We start from the raw sequence: 17,348 nt of genomic DNA, 5'->3' as shown, positions 1-17,348 counted from the left end.
ACAATACTCACATGTTCAGTAGTCCTGTCAGGCTCTCCCTCAGCCTAGCTGGGTTCCAGCATGTACAAGATGTGCAACCTGTTAATGACTGCTGCTCACAGCCACCAGCATTGCTTCCAGTGCATGTCAGACCATGGAGCTTTCCCAACTCTTTTCAACCCACACAGCAACACTTGGGGCAGAAAGTGAGTGCCCCAATACTGGAACCAGCACCACACCTACATCCTTCTCCACTACTGCTTCCAAGCAGTAAGCCCCCACTGTCAACTTGTAACAGAAAAGTCTGATCTCACCCATTAGCAACATAACTTTGCATTTTGTACTATTGTATTTCATCCCATTTCTCCTGTATTAGCCTTCAAAATTGCCTACCCTCTCCTATAGAATATCCCAGTCCTCCCTTGTATCGACAATGCCTCCAGTTTTGAATAAGCAGCCAACTTCATCAGCACATCCATTTGGCGTGCCAAGATCATTAATAAAAACCTGGGCCCAGGACCAGCCTCTGGGGAACTCTCGTAATTTCTTATAATTTCTGTACTTATCTCCATCTTAACTAATAACTCGCCATGTGGCACTGTAGTAAGTGGATTACTGAAGTCCAAAGCAATAAGTTCTACTGCATTTAGTGTGACCTCCAACCTGGCAGCAGGGTAGAGGAGATCCCATGTAGAAAACCATCCAAAATTCATTTCAGAAGTGCCTGGGGAGCTCTAGAAACATCCATCCCAATCTACATAAAAATATTTCATGGATAGTTAACATCAGCAGCCAGAATTTGCATCTTACTTCAAGTCAAAATTTGTCTGACATCATCTTGGAGCCATTAGATCTTGCTACATCTTTGCTCCATCAAAGAAGCCTCAATTCCTCTTCCCCAAGCAAAGCACAAGCAAACAGTGAGCAGCTCACCCTTACATCTCCTCAGAGCTGCACAAAATGGCTCACAGGGCATCCAGCAACCCCAGCTGCCCCATGGATGTCCTGTCAACCTCTTCCACACTCTGTGACTTGGGTGAGCTGCTGTCCTCAGAGCTTGCAGTGCCCTCCCAGCCCAAGGCCCCTAAACATGCAGGTGAGGGAAAGCTCCCTGCAGCTGTGCCCGGTGTTTCCAGATGTCTCCAGCTGCACTGTTGCCTGCGGTTGCTGGACACCAACGCTCCAAGGGGCTGCATGCCACTGCAGCCCCACCTCTTCCAGAGCATGAAGATCCAGGACTTGCTTCCACAGAGTTCTGCCCAGATCTCACCTTGCCCACAGCTCTGCAGGAGCTGTCCCTGCCCCACTTTTCCAACACACCGCCAACCCAGCGGGTTGGCTGGCTCCTTCGGCAGCGCAGCCAGTGCTGCGAGCGGCTGCCATGGCTTGGGAAGGCACAAAGAGCCTAGAGCTCAGGGGCTGCCCCTCTGCTGGCCCCAGGAGAAGGGCTGGGTGCTGGGGGCAGGGCCCAGGTGATGCCAAGAGAAGGGCTCGCTCCACGGGCCGGGAACCCCTCCCTGGTCTTCGGGATAGCAGGCACGGGCCCAGCCCGCGCCATTGAGGTGGGAGGCCGGAGTGACGGGTGGCCGTAGTGAGGGCACGCCCCGGGAGAGAGACCCGAACAGGTCCGGTCTGTGAATTACAACCCCATCCACGGCCGGTGCTTTGTCTCCCGCCTGTGGCCCTGGCCCCCTCCGAGGGCAGCGGATGCCCGACGCAGCCCCTTCACCGCAGCGAGGGCTGCCGTGACCGGGCGCCGCCCAGAGCTCTCGTTGCCACCTGCCTCCAGGGCCGAGGGGCATCGCCCTGACCCTGCCGCCACCGTCCTCCGACCCGCGGGGCCGCCAGTCCGGCCGCAGCCCCCCGTCCGCAGCGCGGCGCCCGAACCCCGCCGCCCAGCCCCTCCCTCCCTCGGAAAGAAACCACACCAGGAAAGTATTCGGGGTATTTTTAGCGGCTTTTAATGCGATTTCGCAGCTGGAAGCGGGAGGGGCCTCCCCGCGCCGCCCGGACCACCGCGAAGGGCCCGCCCGCCGCCGGCCGGTTGGCGCCAGCAGGGGGCGCCCGCGCGCCGCCGCCGGGGCGATGCGGCGGCCACGTCGGAGGGCGCGCGGGGCCGGCCCGCGCGGAGGGGCCCGGGGCGCGCGGGGCGAGCCGCCCTCGGGCGCGCGCGGGGGGCGGCGGGGGGGGCGTGGGGGTGGGGGTGGGAGGGGGAAGCGGCGGGGGCCGTGCGGCTGCTGGAGCCATTAGCGCGGGGCTGGCGCGGTCGAAGGCCGGGCTTGCAGCTCCCTCCCCCGCTCGAGCCCCGTCCCGGGGACGTCATGGGAGGGAGGTATAAAATTTCAGCGTCGGGGCCGGGGGAGCGGCAGTGTGCGCGGGCGGGCCGGTGCGGAGCGGTGCCGGTGCGCGGACCAGGGCACGGCGGCCAGCGGAACCCACGGGCGCAGCGGACGGCTCGGCGGCAGCGCTCCCGACCGGGCGAGAAGCGCCGCGGTGCCGCGCTCCCGGGCGCCGAGAGCCGGGCAGCGGGCGATGTAGGGCGCGGGGCCCGGCGGGGGCATGAATGGTGCAGCGAGAGGGGCGGGCGCGGCGCTCCCCCCGCGGCGGCGGGGCGGCGCGGGCCGCTGACACGTGCGGCGGCGCGGCGCGGCGGGGCGCCCCCGGCTCCGCGGGGCGCGGGGCGGCGCATGGGGAAGGAGCGCGGCGCGGCGAGGCACGGCGCCTGCCGCTTCTCCTTGCGGAGCGCTGCCAGCTCTTCCTGGAAGTCCTGAGCCGCGCACGGCGCAGTGAGTTCATGCACCTCCTCGCCAAGCCTCAGCCTGCGGGTTCTGGGGAGGCTGCCGCCAGCACACCGCCCGGTCCCCCGCGCCTTCTCGCCGCCACCCGGGGGTCTCTCCCGGCGGGCCCCGCCGCCGCCCCCTCGCACATGAAGATGTACGTGCAAAGGGCTCTGGTGCTGCTCTCCCTGCTGAGCTTCGCTACCGTGAGCCTCTCGCTGTCCTCCTGCACCACCTTGGACCTGGACCACATCAAGAAGAAGAGGGTAGAGGCCATCCGAGGGCAGATCCTGAGCAAGCTGCGGCTCACCAGCCCCCCGGAGACCGTGGGGCCGGCCCATGTGCCCTACCAGATCCTGGCCCTCTATAACAGCACTCGGGAGCTGCTGGAGGAGATGGAGGAGGAGAAGGAAGAGAGCTGCTCTCAGGACAACACCGAGTCCGAATACTATGCCAAAGAGATTCATAAATTTGACATGATCCAGGGCCTCCCTGAGCACAGTAAGTGCGGGGCTCCCCTCGTGCCGGCCGCGGTGCCGCACCCGCGGGGCAGACTGCCCGGGATACCGGGCGCGGGGGAGGGGCGGCCAGCCGGGGCCGAGGGGCGCCGGGCCCCCACGGAAGGGGCCGCTTCCCCGGCGGGGCGGAGGCGGGCGGAGGGCGCGTCTCCTGGCCGCGCTCGGGTGCGGAGGCGAGCGGGAGCCGCGGGGCGGGGGGCGTTCGGGCTGGCGGCGGGGACAGTGGGTGGCGGGGTCCGGGAGCGGCATCGGCCCAGGCCCCGGCCGTCCGCGGCGAGCCAAGCCTGTGCCTAGAAGCCCGTGCCTAGAGCCCTGGCATCGGGACGAGGCGGGGAAGGGAAGCCGTGCGGGTGGCGGGGCGGATCCTGCGCACCGGGCTGGGAGACGGCGCAGGTCTGGTGTATGGGTGATAGCAGGTAGACGACCTCCTCCCTGCTGGAGCTTCAGCGCCTGCCGCAGAGATACAGGCAACCTGTCCGGTCCGTTCGGCACCCGCGCCGGCAGTAGAGAAGGTGGAGAGGCACTTGCTGAAGAGACTGCTTCTTGGAGGACACTGACGAAGGTGTTACTCAGATAGTGTGAGCATTCAGAGAGCGAGTGGAAGACAACAGGGATGCTGAGCAGGTGTAAAACAGACAGTGATGCCAAAGGGAGCCCCAAGGGAACACAACAGTTGAGGAAACGTGACAGATGTTGAGCAGGTGTGGAGCAGATAATGAGCAGGCCCAGATGTGGACACTAAACAGATTCAGGTGCAGAAGCTGAGCAGATGCAAAGACAGAGACTAAGCAGACATGAACCCAAAGCAGATTGCAGATGCTGAGCACATGTAGGCACAAGCAGTCATTTTGGTCTGTTTAGGGTTCCGTGGAATTGGAAGATTGGAATTGGAAGTCATACCACTTTCCAGGGTGTTCTCCTGTGATGTTGTGCAGTGCTGGGGACAAGATTTGAACAGCAGCAGTTCTGGGGAAGAGCTGTGACTTGGTGCAGGCAGTCTCACCATGCAGTTACTGTGCCAGATTTATGTTAATCTTGACATATGATGAGCTGGAATAAACTACAGCGTGGTAATGCAACAAATTTTACTTAATCTCTGGCAGACTGCACTCCATATGGTTATATGATCAGCTCTTAGCTCAGGAGACACCAAGATCTAAGGAACAGAAAGTGCAAAGGTTACCTGTATTTCAGCATTTTTGACCTGCTGAAGTGTCATTTGTGAAGTTTTAAACATATATGGGAAAACCAAGTGTCTGCAAAATAGTACAGCCACACTATACACTGGCATTTTGGGGGGAAGGAAATGGGAAAAACATAAAGCACCACCGTGGCAAATGAAGTTAGGGGTGTGGATTTGGCTAAAATTGAGGGGAAAGTGGAATGAAGAAACAGTGCATGAAAAGGAGTGATGAGCAGGGATTGTGGCTTTGGGAAAATTCCTGTGGAAATGAATGATCCTGTCCCATGTCCCCATTGGACACAGGACAGTGGGTTCAAAAGACCAAGTAGTGCTGAGATTAAATTTCTGGGAGCGGGCAGTGTAGATGCCACCACCCAGAGAAAGAGGGAACTTTGTAATTTGGTCCCACTGGGAGAGACTAGCTCCAGACAGATTATGGTGTCAAGAGACATGCTCTTTTTGAAACCTGGGGAGTTTCATCGCTTACACCATGGCTGAATTTGGCCCCGTGTCTTTAGAAGTGGCTGGTGTTCAACTTTCCCATGACTCTGTCACTGTGCCAGGTGGTGATCTAAGAGCATGCTCTGAGCCAAAGCCAGTCTCCTGGGGAGGGGGGGAGGAAGGGGAGGACTACTCCATTGAAGGAACTGCAGTGATGATACAGACAAGTCTGAAATGTGTGCACACTCACACAAACTGTTCTAGCTCCAGTCAGGCATCATATTGGCTCACAGAACCCATCCTTTTCAAAGATGCAAGGCCCAAACGTGAGGAGAGCTGAGGAGCAAAAATAGCAGGGGGGAGAGCCAAGTTCTCCATCCCTTTTCTGAGCTGCTTGGTGAATCACGGAATGGTCTTTTCCCCTGTGACACTCAGGTACGCTGCCTAAATTAAAAGGGACTTTCTTTCAGAGAGTAACGCACATTTGACCAGCCATTCACTTCAGGATCTTGTAAAACTTGGGTGGATCAGACTCCCTTAACCACTGACTTGGTTATGTTCAAGCTTGGGGAGCATCTGCAATGGTGCTGCAAATAGCTTTTTTTTTCTTACCTTCCTGAGGAAAAACAAATGCCATTTTCCAAGGCAGCTTGAGAAACAAGGCAATTAAAGTCATGGGTCACTACAGCCAAGCATCTATTCCCTCCAAACCTGCCACCTGCAGAGTTCCAGATGGATCAACTTTTTTTCTCTAAAGTTATGTAGCTTTGGCATGAAACACCTTGGTGATTCAGGGGTATAATACAGAGTGAGGCAATACCTGCTCACGGACAGCCTGCCCTTCCTTCTCATCAAACTTGAGCTGCACAGCCATCAGCCTTCCTGCGGCTTGCCATAAACAACAGCTGTTTCTGCTGCATCAGCAGCATGTGGTGAGCCTGCACCTCACTTAGAGCAGTAGGAGGAAGGTGGAAGCTCCCAAAAGAACCTGATATCTGTATCACATTATCCACACGAAGAGGCTACTGGTGTTATCATTGGTGCAGTGAACAGCTTTGGGCTGTCTGGACTCCACAGTAATAGCAGGGTCCAGTTGTGAGGGTATGTCATATCAGACATAGCCTGGCATGGGTGCACAGGGTGCCACAGATTCCAAGTCTCCAGGCTTGGTTACTGCCACTGAGAGTTGTGGACTGGGTGAACTCGCAGGAATATTGCCTCCAGGCTTTGTTCTGTGCTGGTGGTGAACAGATCTGGATTCCAGTGTGATTAACACACCTCAGCTGGGACTGGACCAAATTCCCTGAAAAATCCCCTTGCTGCCTCTGCCTGTGACCTTGTGCAAAAAAGTACTTTGCCCCAAAGCTGTCAAGTTTCCTGAGAGTGAAACCTGTATCCTGAACCCACTGCTATGAGAAACAGGCTCCAGCCTCACAGGGCTCAGAGTGAAACACAGAACACAGCTCCATGTCTGCATCACAGAGGGCTTGTTCCCAGGGTGCAAAGGGAACATGAAACTTTTAGGGAAGGGAAAAGAGCTATTCCTGTTTTCACTGGGGAAGTCTCCTAAGACCAGCACCTTGATGGTGAAGTAGGTAGAAAGCAATGTGGGGACAGCAGGTGAAATACAATAGATGTAATGTCTTACCACCATGGCTGTCTAATTTAGCCAAAAACATTAAGATGATAAAGCATTAGTTGTCTCTTATCAGCACTGTGCTGTGGGACCAGATTTGCAGCCTCTAAATAGACTGTCAGATAAAGCACTACTGTTGGAAACGTACTGAGCTAGACTGACCAGTGGTCTGATGCAAAAAGGCATTTCTGATGATAATTGGGACACCCCTTACGGCCAGGCAGTCAGGTCTGAAATGAAAGGGCAGGCTGTTAACAGCACTATTAATAGGGCTAGGCGTGCAAAGCGGCTTCAGGGGCTATTGAAACACAGTATCTGCCTAGGTCTAGGATGCAGAACAGTGATCAGTGTTAGACTTCAGCTAGGAAGATGTCTTTGGGCACTTAATGAGATCTTGGGTTTAATGAGAACATGAGTTTTCTGCTGGACTTTTCTGCAGCATCAAACCTGGAATTGATCACAGGGGTGGAGCCCCCACAATAGGCATTTGTGTGTGGCTGGGAGTACTCTTTGCGTTGCGGGGTTTTTGGGCTGAGTAGGCCTGCAGTGGGGTCTGGTCTCCTGGGATTTGTGAACAGCCACCTCTTCAATAACAGCTAGAGACTTTCCTGTATGGGAATGCTGTTCTGTTCAGTAGTAGTAATGACAAAACCTCCTCCAATTAAAGCCCAATGTGAGCATCTGGTTAGCTTATTAAGTAAAATTTCAGCACCCTAAAAACACATCCTTGAAAACTGGCAGGGTCCTGCTTGCTGAAATTGAGTATAGCACAAGGGGAAGACCCTAATCTCCATTGATGAGCATACATCAGTGTTGCTGAAATCAGATTCTGGCATGGGAGGTGAACCTCTGCGCTGAGGTGCTGTTTCACACTATCCTATCTTCAGAAGCTGTTTCTCGGGAGATAGTGAAGAGGGGCCTGCAGGACTTCAGAAATGTAACTTGAAGGTCGTTCCAGCTAGGGCTTCTAGCTTATTTGTCACAGGCTGGAGCTGTGTCTGGGAACAGGGGATAGTTTTTCTTTCTGTTTCTTTCTGTTTGTTTGTTTGTTTAGAAGCAACTTAAATATCAGCAGATATAAGAGCCTCCTGCTGCATTGGACAACAGTCAGAGGTCATCTGAGAGGCTCTGCAGGGCTGCAAACAAACCTGGACGTAGAGCTGCTGTATCTTGTCTGCAGGAAGCTTTCATGATGCTAGAGCCTTGAAGTCTAACAAGTCAATAGGAGAGAAACAACAGCAACAACAAAGACTTACCTGAGACCAAAATGGTCCCATTGAAGAGTTATTTGCTCTTGAGGACTCTGTTTTGTACCTTATAGCTTTTACCTCCTCTCTTGAGGCATCTGTGAAATGGGTTTTTCTGTTCAGCAGGTATACATGGAAGCAGAAGATTGCTGTATTAACTTCCTGCCTATGTGTGTGATCTCCACAGGCCCAGTACTATTAATGAATTCCTTCTCCAGGTCATGAGTGAGAACCAATTTTAAACCCCAGTTCTTTCAGTACACATTGGATAGTCACTGCCTTAAAGAGTCTTCAACACCTCGTGCTTTGTGTTTTTTGACACTGGGTGGCTTCCATTCTAGAAGGCAATGTCAAGGTTTGTAAAACCTAAGATTCAGCAGTAATGGGATCACTTCCTATGTGGCTTCATGTCTCCATCATGAGCAGAATCACAGCATCCTCGCTGTTAGGAATAGGCTCCACTAACTGCAAGGTTGCCCCATTGCCTGGACTGGGGTTGTCATTTTGGATGCAGCCAACTCATGAGTATTAGCAATATCTGATGAGCAGAGTTAGAAGATATAATAATAAACATACTGTGGTTGATCTCTACTGATTCTCTGTCTTGTGGCATTGAAATAACAATGGCAGTAGTGGGAATGTTTGCAAAATGTTGCAGTGTAGACCAAATTTGAGTGAATTCTCCTGTGTTATCTTGAGCTAGATAGCCATGCTTCACAGGTGGCAAGATGTTTGAATGACAGGTCTCTACTGGAAAGCTCTTTCTCAAACAATATTTATTTGAGATTCTGCCCCTCAGAGACGTGGTTCTCAGTGTTTCTATACTTATTTCTCCTAGATGAGTTGGGCATTTGTCCAAAAGGTGTCACCTCCAATGTGTTCCGCTTTAATGTGTCGTCAGCAGAGAAGAACAGCACCAACCTATTCCGGGCTGAGTTTCGGGTGCTGCGCGTGCCCAACCCAAGCTCCAAACGCAGTGAGCAACGCATTGAGCTCTTCCAGGTGAGTATTCTTATCACCTTCCCCAGTGTCTCAGCCCAGAATAGCTTGACTCCTTAATGGTTGTCTCAACTGATACGTGCAGAGCCAGAGAAGAGAGAGAGAGAAGAAAGTGCATGCTGCAACCCAGGTTTCTTCACCTTATGCAGCGATATGGTCACCTTCCTTTCCCTTTACAGTGTGGTGCTACCCTTTTCCCACTTGGAAGGGGAGCCCCTCATCAGTGGAGCAGCTTTGACTCTTCTGTCACATCTGCATGTGTAGGACCCTTGGCAGTTTTATTCCTTTGACTGTTGCAGTACAGTTGGTGCTAATCCAATGGATGGAACTCTCTGTCATGTCATTGATTTACCAGAAAAATAGTGCTTCTTTTCAATGTTCCCTTCAGCAGAAGCTCCCCAGAAGCACAATTTAGGCTACCTGTTAATCCATGTACTTCTCTGGAGTTTTCTTTGAACCTAGGGACCAGAATAAGGTCTGGTTCAGGCTTGGAAGTGGTAATAGGCTGAACTGGGCCACCTAACAATACAGTTTAGCATCCAGGTATCACACTCCCACAGGCTCATGTCTGTCTACTTTTCCGTAAGAGTGCAGCTAAAATTGTCTTTGGGTGGTAGCCCTTGAGGATGTCCTGGAATCCAGTTTCAGAGGTCAGAGCAATTCTCCACCAGATGACACCACTGACAAGGAGGTGATCTCAGAGCTTCTCCATAGGTTCAGTGGTCTGTGGAGTCAACCTGGGGTCTGCAGGAAGGAACACCTTGAATGTGCTGTGATTGTTTGTCTGAAGTGGGAAGAGATGTCAGAGCAGAGGCAGAGGTCTCCAAACCTGAACAGCCATGGTGCGTTTTGATACAAGTTGAAGAGTGTAGGACACCTGAAAATGCCACAGTGAGAACTCAGTAAATTGGCTTGCTGGGCAGGTGACTTGTGGCAAGCTGCTGTATTTACCACTGGTGGTTCTACTCTGAAGTCCAGATCCATATTCCACAGGTGTATACAAAAACAAACCCATCCATTAAATGAATTGCCGTGAGCTTCTACCTCTGGATGCGTGCCCCAAAACAGTTCTGAACTGAGAGAGATAGGCTGCTGAGGACATAGAAGTAAGCATTGTGTAGATCTCTGGAGTTCAAGTTGGTTGTGAAGTATGTCCTCCTCACCTGAGCCAGGGTATTCCGGGTGTCTCACTTGCCAAGACCAACCTTCTGAATGAGTTTTTAGCAAGCTGTGGGAGAAGAAAAGACTGAAAGCTATCCCTTCCTTCTGCATGGCACTGGCTGATTTCTTCTATCACTCCTTCTGACACAGATCCTTCGGCCAGATGAGCACATAGCGAAGCAGCGGTACCTCAGTGGCAGGAATGTGCAGACGCGGGGCTCCCCTGAGTGGCTGTCCTTCGATGTCACCGAGACTGTGCGTGAGTGGCTTCTGCACAGAGGTAGGGGTCTCAGCTGGACCGGGTATTAAGGTACCCATAGAAATGGGGTCAATTTTGACAGCAATCTTTCAAAGCTGTCAATCTTTGAACTCCCCTGTTCACACAAAGTACAGGTTCTTTCAGTCTGAGAACAAGCCTTCCTCCAGAGAGCTTCCTCAATGTGTGACATTTGCTAGATTCCTGGCTCTTTCCTGGAGGCCCCACCATGTAGCTCGGTGGGCTGAGTCAGAATGAGGATTCATTCTCCGGAGGAAATTCTTTACACTAAGTGCAGAAGGGACCCCTCTGCTTGTCTAAATGATCATAGAAAATGACAAATGTTTTGTTTAAATTTTCATGTCTATTAGAGCAAATCTAGTAGGGGAAAAAGCAGCAAGGATCCTGGTTTATTTAGCTGTGTACAGCTTGTCAGGTATAAAGGTGAGGAAATACCAGAGGCTGACACACCTAGACAGATGGAGGCTTTAACACTGCAGAGGACATACCTCTGCCACCACTGGACAGCCCAACAGATAGTTATGGGGCAGTTCCCAGCAAGAACACTGACCCCATTCACAGCTGGAGCATAAGGCATCGTGACTCACGATGGCTGGATTGGCCTCACAGATAGAAGGTGCCACTGAAGACTGGAATGCAGGTACTGGCAAGCAGCTGCTCCCTGGAAGGGTAAGCTGTGAGCTTGCAGGCTCCTCCTATTTCAAGCAATCTAAATTGTGTCCTGATGGCTAAAGTTCAGAGCTGGAACTGCAGCAAGCTCTGGGCAGGCACACTAGCTGACAAGACATCAGAGAGTATATATAGTGTTGAGGAAAAAAGGTGCTAGGCACCTTGTCAATGCCCCAGGAAGCCAGATGTTTTAATTCATGGCACAACATAAAAAAGGAGCTTTCATAAGAGTTTCATGTTCCTTTAGTCAGGCCCACACAGCATGACTGGTCCAGGAAGTTATTATGAAAGTAGATTTGCCTCTGGAAAGTCTGTGTGACTTAGACTGCTAGCACTTCAACAAAACAGGAGGTTGCAGCTGCTGAGAAAAATGCTTCCAGTGAAATTACTTGTCCATATCCAACTTGCTTATTTTCAGATTTCTCCTTCAGACACTAAGTGGAAGCCAGATAATAGGTACTGAGGATGGCAAAACTGATTTAAAAGACAACAAAAGCCAGCTTTTCAAAATACTTTTTTTCCCAGGGGAGCTCCTTGAAGCTCACAAATGCTTTTGGATGCTGAATAGCCTTAAAAAAAGTAACAAGAAGCACCCTTCTTACCTCTCCAGAATGTTCACTTTAGCAAGAGCAAGGCTTTTGGCAAAGGTGAAACTAGTGGATTATTCTTCCTATTCTTCCCAAGGCAGCTTCTGTTCCTCAACTTTGATAGCATCCCTGACTTTGAGACCAACCCACTGTCTAGGAGTTAACACAGTATCTGTAAAACTTCCTTAAAACTTCCTTATGCCAGGAGCTGTCCCAGCTGTGAAAGACTGTTTCTCAGAGTCATCTTCTTTGCAGAGTCCAACCTTGGCCTGGAAATTAGCATACACTGTCCTTGCCATACTTTTCAGCCCAATGGGGACATCTTGGAGAATCTGCATGAAGTCCTGGAGATCAAGTTCAAAGGTGATAAAGAGCTGGGTTTGGGCAGGCTGTTGGGGAAGGGAAAGCCTCAAGCATCTAAAGAAAAAATGAGGTCTTGCTTTGTGTATTTGAGCATTTTACATTGTGTAAATCTGGGTTTGCATGTTCATTATATGGGTATATCCACTATATACATAGGTTACAAAAAGAAGTAAGGGCAGGCTGGGTGGGTTTGCATGAGTGTCTGCCGAAAGGAATAATTTTATATTTCAGTGTCTCTCTGGGAAGTTCAACTTGATGCCTTCTCAGATTTCCACAGAGGCTCTGCTTTCCAGTTAGGGTGACTTGAAACACAAGGAAGTTAGGCATCCTGTGTGAGGTGGCTCAGAGAGTCAGTGGCTTGGCTGGCCTAAGAGCTAGGAACCTCCTGGCTTGCAGCCCTGGGCAGCAGCCACTGGCCCCCACAGGCTCCATTTCTGAGGCTGTTCTGCAGAGTGCCAATTATCTGACATCTTCTTTAAACCATTCATCTTCCTGCCTGTCCTGGGACTCAAGCCAAGAATGAGTGGGATGGATTAATGGCCCCACCAGCAGTTTGCAAATGGTAAAACAGGTGGCCCGAAAGCCTCTATTTCAGGCCTGTGGCAGTCAAATTCACTAGAAATAAAGGGGTCCCTGTGAGGGAAGAAGTCCTGTAGTAAATGGACATGGTGCCTGAACCTGGTTCAAAAGTAAGCATGAGAGTGTTAAATGCATTGCAAGGTCTTGTTGCATCCTCCATTTCCATGCTGATTTCTTCTTTGTGGATCCTCTTTTTCTGAAGGCATTGACAGTGAGGATGACTATGGCCGTGGGGACTTGGGACGCCTGAAGAAGCAGAAAGATTTGCATAATCCCCACCTCATCTTGATGATGTTACCCCCACATCGACTGGAGAGCCCTGTGTTGGGAAGCCAGAGAAAGAAACGGGCCCTGGATACCAACTACTGTTTCCGGTAAGTGAGAAACCTGCTCCAATCCTATGCCTGAGGTGGGCAGGCCTGGCGAGACTCCATGCCACCGGGAAAGGCAGAGCCCTCCAAGGGGGTTGAGGGTCACCATGGTGCCAGAAGGGCCACTGGCCAGTTCAGCAGAGTTGCTGTGTGCGTCTCGCAGAGCCACTGGTTCAAAGAGACCCGCAAGCGGCTTCCTGGAATGCAGGCTGGGCCCGGCCCCACAGCAGCCCCCTGCCAGTTGCTGGAGCAGCTGGGTGCTGCCTCGCGGGGGCGGTGGGAGAGCTGCCACCGCTGCCTGGCTGTGCCGCTCCTGGTATTTGGCACACGCAGCCACCAAGTCCCACCGGCACTGCTGGTACGAGTCCTGCTCAGGAAGCTGCATCTCACAACCACATGTAAGGCCTCCCTTTTAGATTCACTGTGTTTCACTGCTGTGTTTCAGGAACCTGGAGGAGAACTGCTGTGTGCGTCCTCTGTACATTGACTTCCGACAGGACCTTGGCTGGAAATGGGTCCACGAGCCAAAGGGCTACTTTGCTAACTTTTGTTCAGGCCCTTGTCCGTACCTTCGCAGCGCAGACACCACTCACAGCACGGTACATCCAGTATATTATCCTGCCAGGGCTTGTGGCTGTGATTCCCCCTTCCTCCCTAAGTCTGATTAATACCCAGTCTCTTGAAAGCAGCATAAGCAGCTCAGATCAGCATTTGTGAAAAACATTCCAAGGAAACTGCAGAAAAAAAACCTGCCTGTGCTTTCAGGCAAATCTTGATGAGAAAGATGCTGTTGTCTCTTGGATAAGATGTGAAACAGCAGGACTGATGGTTTTAGGGTATACCTGGTAGTGGCCATAGTATTAACTGAATTGTTCACATCAAACATCAGTTTGGTTACTACCTTCTTTGTAAATTTCTCCTGCAGTTTGCACTGGACAGAGGATTTTTCTACACTCTGTGCCAGGTTGTCATGAAAAACTGTTGTGCAATGGCATGTGCCTACTGCTCCTAAAGGGGCAGCTCTAACTCGAAAGTGTAGGGAAATCCATGTCCATTTCCAGAAGTGAACATACCCATTCTGTAAGATCTCCTTTCTCACAGGTATCCTTTCCAGCTGCATAAATCCTACCTGACTACAGCAGGGAGGAAATTACTAGGCAGTGAGATTTTTGAGTGAAAACTTGGCAGAAAGCAAATATCTTTAGGTAACTTAGGCATAACCTCTGGTGAGTCTTTGGGAAGAATACAGTCTAAGCCTGGCTAGAGTGGAAAGAAATAAAAGTAATAGAATAGCACAGGCATGGGAAAAGTATCAAGAGGAGAAGACAGATAAAGGATCAGACAGTCCACTGCTGAAACAGGAAGAGGCGGAGGAAAATCCTGTGCTTCTGCCCACAGAAGACAAAAGGCAGCAATCCAGATAATGTAACAGCTCACTACCAAATTAACTTCAGATTTCACTAGAAAAGTTAGTGGGAAAAGCAGATTCAGCTGAAGAATAAATAAGTTGGTAAAGATAATATTTCAGAAAAGATGCTAACATTTTCTTGACAGCTTGAGATTCTGCATAGGAGTAAGGTTCACTGAAGCTCAAGGACTAATATCAGTGGGAACAGCTGATCTGTGGGAATGAAGAAGTGAACAGATGCTGGGCAGTAAGCACAAGACAAAGCAAGGGAATGAACAGCTTTGAAAGGGTAATGGGCATGTAGCTTTACCATCTGGTTGTCCTGAGAAGCTCTCTAGAAGGTAACTGGACTGAATCAGTGTGAGAGAAAGGAGACTTTAGAATGACTCCTAATGATCTTAAGCAAGAAAGGAAATGAGCAAGCGTTAAGGTCATAGAAGAAAACTTTAGAACAATACAGCTGCTGACAGCTTGCCAGCACTGCTTAGGAAAGACCTGACAAAAAGAAGACTTCTCTCCTGTCTAACTTGCTGTTGAGTAGTGGCCCCAGAGCACATGATACCCTGTGGTACAGCCAGGGGTACTTTGCTTAGGATCCCAAAGAGTTTGTACCACAACAACTGTGATTACATGGATCTGGATGATAGAACAGGATGTAACCTTAGCACCTCTTATCCCCAAAGACTATAAAGTAGTTAAAATACAATGTGCCAGACCCTGTCGTTTATACCAGATAAGCACTAAAGAGACCACAGTAGTGCAGGTGAGATCATGCTCACTGCTGAGAAGTGGTCACCTCTGGCAAGAAATGTGGCAACTGTTCTGTAGTGGTTACGTGGCTGCAGTGTATAGTCATCTGTGGGCTGGGGCCAGCTGGGAGGAAGAATCCAGTGGGGTCCCACAGGACACTGTCCTGGCTCCAGTATTATAGTGTAATGACTTGGAGGATGGAGTGAAGGGAGAAGGCATCAGACAGTTCAAAGCAGGGAGGGAATTGTGGATACTTGAGAGGACTGGCATCCATCCAGTGCTATCTGGAGATGTTGGTTGAAATAAGCAGCACTGATATTCTTTCTTCTGGTTTCTTTAATAGAATCCAAGACAGCATGGCCTCAGGCTGGTTACACCCAACCTTGTTAAAAGCAAAAATTGTGACATACTGCTGTACCAAATTAGAGATGAAAGGAGACAACTACTTGCACTCCTTCAACCCTTAGGCATCAGTCACAGAGAGCAAGGGTATTACAATTAGAAAAAAACCCAAAAAACTCCTAAGAGTCAGGCCAGGACAGGTGAGACCATTTAGAAGCAGGCCATGATCAGGAAGTGATAGGGGAGTATTACTCACCTCAGGGAAATACCCTCTGATGAGCACAGTGCAAACACCTAGAAACTTGTTGACTTGGCAGCCCCTTCCTGTCCTCAACCAACTTAAATGTATTCCTGACCTTGTAACAACATTTACTTTGTTCCTGCAGGTGCTGGGTTTATATAACACGCTGAACCCTGAGGCATCTGCTTCACCCTGCTGTGTTCCCCAGGACCTGGAGCCACTCACTATCTTGTACTATGTCGGGAGGACCCCCAAAGTGGAGCAGCTCTCCAACATGGTGGTGAAATCCTGCAAGTGCAGCTGAAAGGCCCCCTGGCCCACCCAAAGCCAAGAAAAAAAACTGTCAGCACCCACTCTCCTGCTCCCAGGCTAACACAAAGAGAATTGGGGGTCAGAGACTACGCATGCTGAGGGCCAAGTGCCAGACTTTGAGAGTCTGGCAGCCCTTGGGGATTTCTTCTGGAACACTCCTTGGTCGTCTTGGCAGTGTAATGTTCCTTTTGGGAGTTACTGTGGTGACACAAAGGCCACACTCTCCAAAATGTCTGGACAGTTGGTGTGGAAGAAAAGGATAATGTGGAAGAACTGCTGTGTATTTGAATGCTGGGTGGTTGAGATGGGAAAGCAAGAGAATGAGAAAGCAGGTGAAAGGGGGAATGGAAAAGGGGAGATGTTTTCTATTCTTGCTTTAGCTATCTTAAGACCTCAGCCCTCCCCATTAGCCTGAAGTATTAAAGGTTTTCCCTGTAGGAGGAATTTTTGAAAGTTTCCTTAGAGAAGGAAAATGCACCAAGCAGGGAAGCTGCTAAGAGAAGAAATGCTCAGAGACACACTTAGACTTTTGCTCCTCAAAGCTGTGCTCCAGGAGTCCTGCAGCTGAAACTGTGTCTGCCAAACCTCTTAAGTTCAGTTGACAGATCCTGGCTATTCGTTTCCAAATGCAAACTGCAAGGCTCCCAGTCAGCCTACCAAGGGTGGGCAAATACAAAGAAAGAGGGTGCTGAGTCCATTTGCAGAGGGACTGATGTCTCCATTCAGCTCTTTCACCTTCCTGGAGTTTCTAAGAGATGGTTTCGGGGTCAGGGCAGGAGCATCTGTGGGTACCTGAATATTGGGCCTATTCATTTGTGATCTGACACACCCTGAGGACCTCTGGGCTCTTGTGGTTTGTGAGGTGCCTTGGGGTGTTCTGCACCTGTTCTGCATGATGACCTGAACTTGGTCTCACCTGCCAAGACTTAAAAAATAGTAATCTCAAAAACTTTGTAAAAAATAAATATTTGGGGGGTGGGGGGAGATGCTAATTTTTTCACAAGCAAGTTGTTTGTTGGAGGGTTAGATGATTTGCTGTTTTTAAACTGCTACTGCTGTGGCATTCTCAGTCTAAAATTTTTACCCTTTCCAAAATGTTTCTTAAAAAGAACAGATAGAATTTAGGTCAGCAAGAAAATCCCAAAATGGAAATTTCTTACTACCCTCAAACTGTATCCAGTGTATATGTGCCCTATCCCAGCCTAGTTCTTCAGACATGTACATCACTGCTGGCATCTGCTTTTGACAGATTCATATAAAGCTCCCCTCAAACATAAAACACTTTCAACAATACTGTTTAAATATCCAAGGCAATGCAGTTGCCACAGCTGACAAATGTCATATGTCCATCTGAAGATATACATGGTCTGCCAGTACAGACCTGTACATACAGGTAAATAACACACCCTTCCTCTCATGTACTGATTTGATGCTCATAAAAAAGATTACAGATACTGCCCAGGCAAAAAATCAATGTAGTCTTTTAAATGGGCTTTTGCAGCCATAGA

General features: G+C 50.5%; 1 protein-coding gene across 1 annotated transcript; it reads left to right on the top strand.

Moving 5' to 3' along the window:
- The first annotated feature begins 2,272 nt into the window (after window positions 1-2,272).
- Window positions 2,273-16,978, top strand: TGFB3 (transforming growth factor beta 3). Its single transcript, XM_069017925.1, has 7 exons — window positions 2,273-3,257; window positions 8,620-8,783; window positions 10,092-10,221; window positions 11,730-11,837; window positions 12,619-12,790; window positions 13,233-13,386; window positions 15,674-16,978. Exons 1-7 carry the CDS (start codon window positions 2,543-2,545, stop codon window positions 15,830-15,832), a joined length of 1,602 nt encoding a protein of 533 aa, XP_068874026.1. The 5' UTR covers window positions 2,273-2,542; the 3' UTR covers window positions 15,833-16,978.
- The last annotated feature ends 370 nt before the right edge of the window (window positions 16,979-17,348 follow it).

The sequence above is a fragment of the Aphelocoma coerulescens genome, chromosome 5, assembly GCF_041296385.1.
Source record: "Aphelocoma coerulescens isolate FSJ_1873_10779 chromosome 5, UR_Acoe_1.0, whole genome shotgun sequence".
NCBI classification, from domain to species: domain Eukaryota; kingdom Metazoa; phylum Chordata; class Aves; order Passeriformes; family Corvidae; genus Aphelocoma; species Aphelocoma coerulescens.
This window is presented reverse-complemented; position numbering and strand designations above follow the sequence as displayed.

Excerpts from the sequence above, each read along its gene's own strand:
- TGFB3 (XM_069017925.1), top strand. The coding sequence starts at position 2,543 with ATGGTGCAGCGAGAGGGGCGGGCGCGGCGCTCCCCCCGCGGCGGCGGG. Across the intron at positions 8,784-10,091 it reads AACGCATTGAGCTCTTCCAG|ATCCTTCGGCCAGATGAGCA; the intron begins GTGAGTATTCTT and ends CTTCTGACACAG. Across the intron at positions 13,387-15,673 it reads CAGACACCACTCACAGCACG|GTGCTGGGTTTATATAACAC; the intron begins GTACATCCAGTA and ends TTGTTCCTGCAG.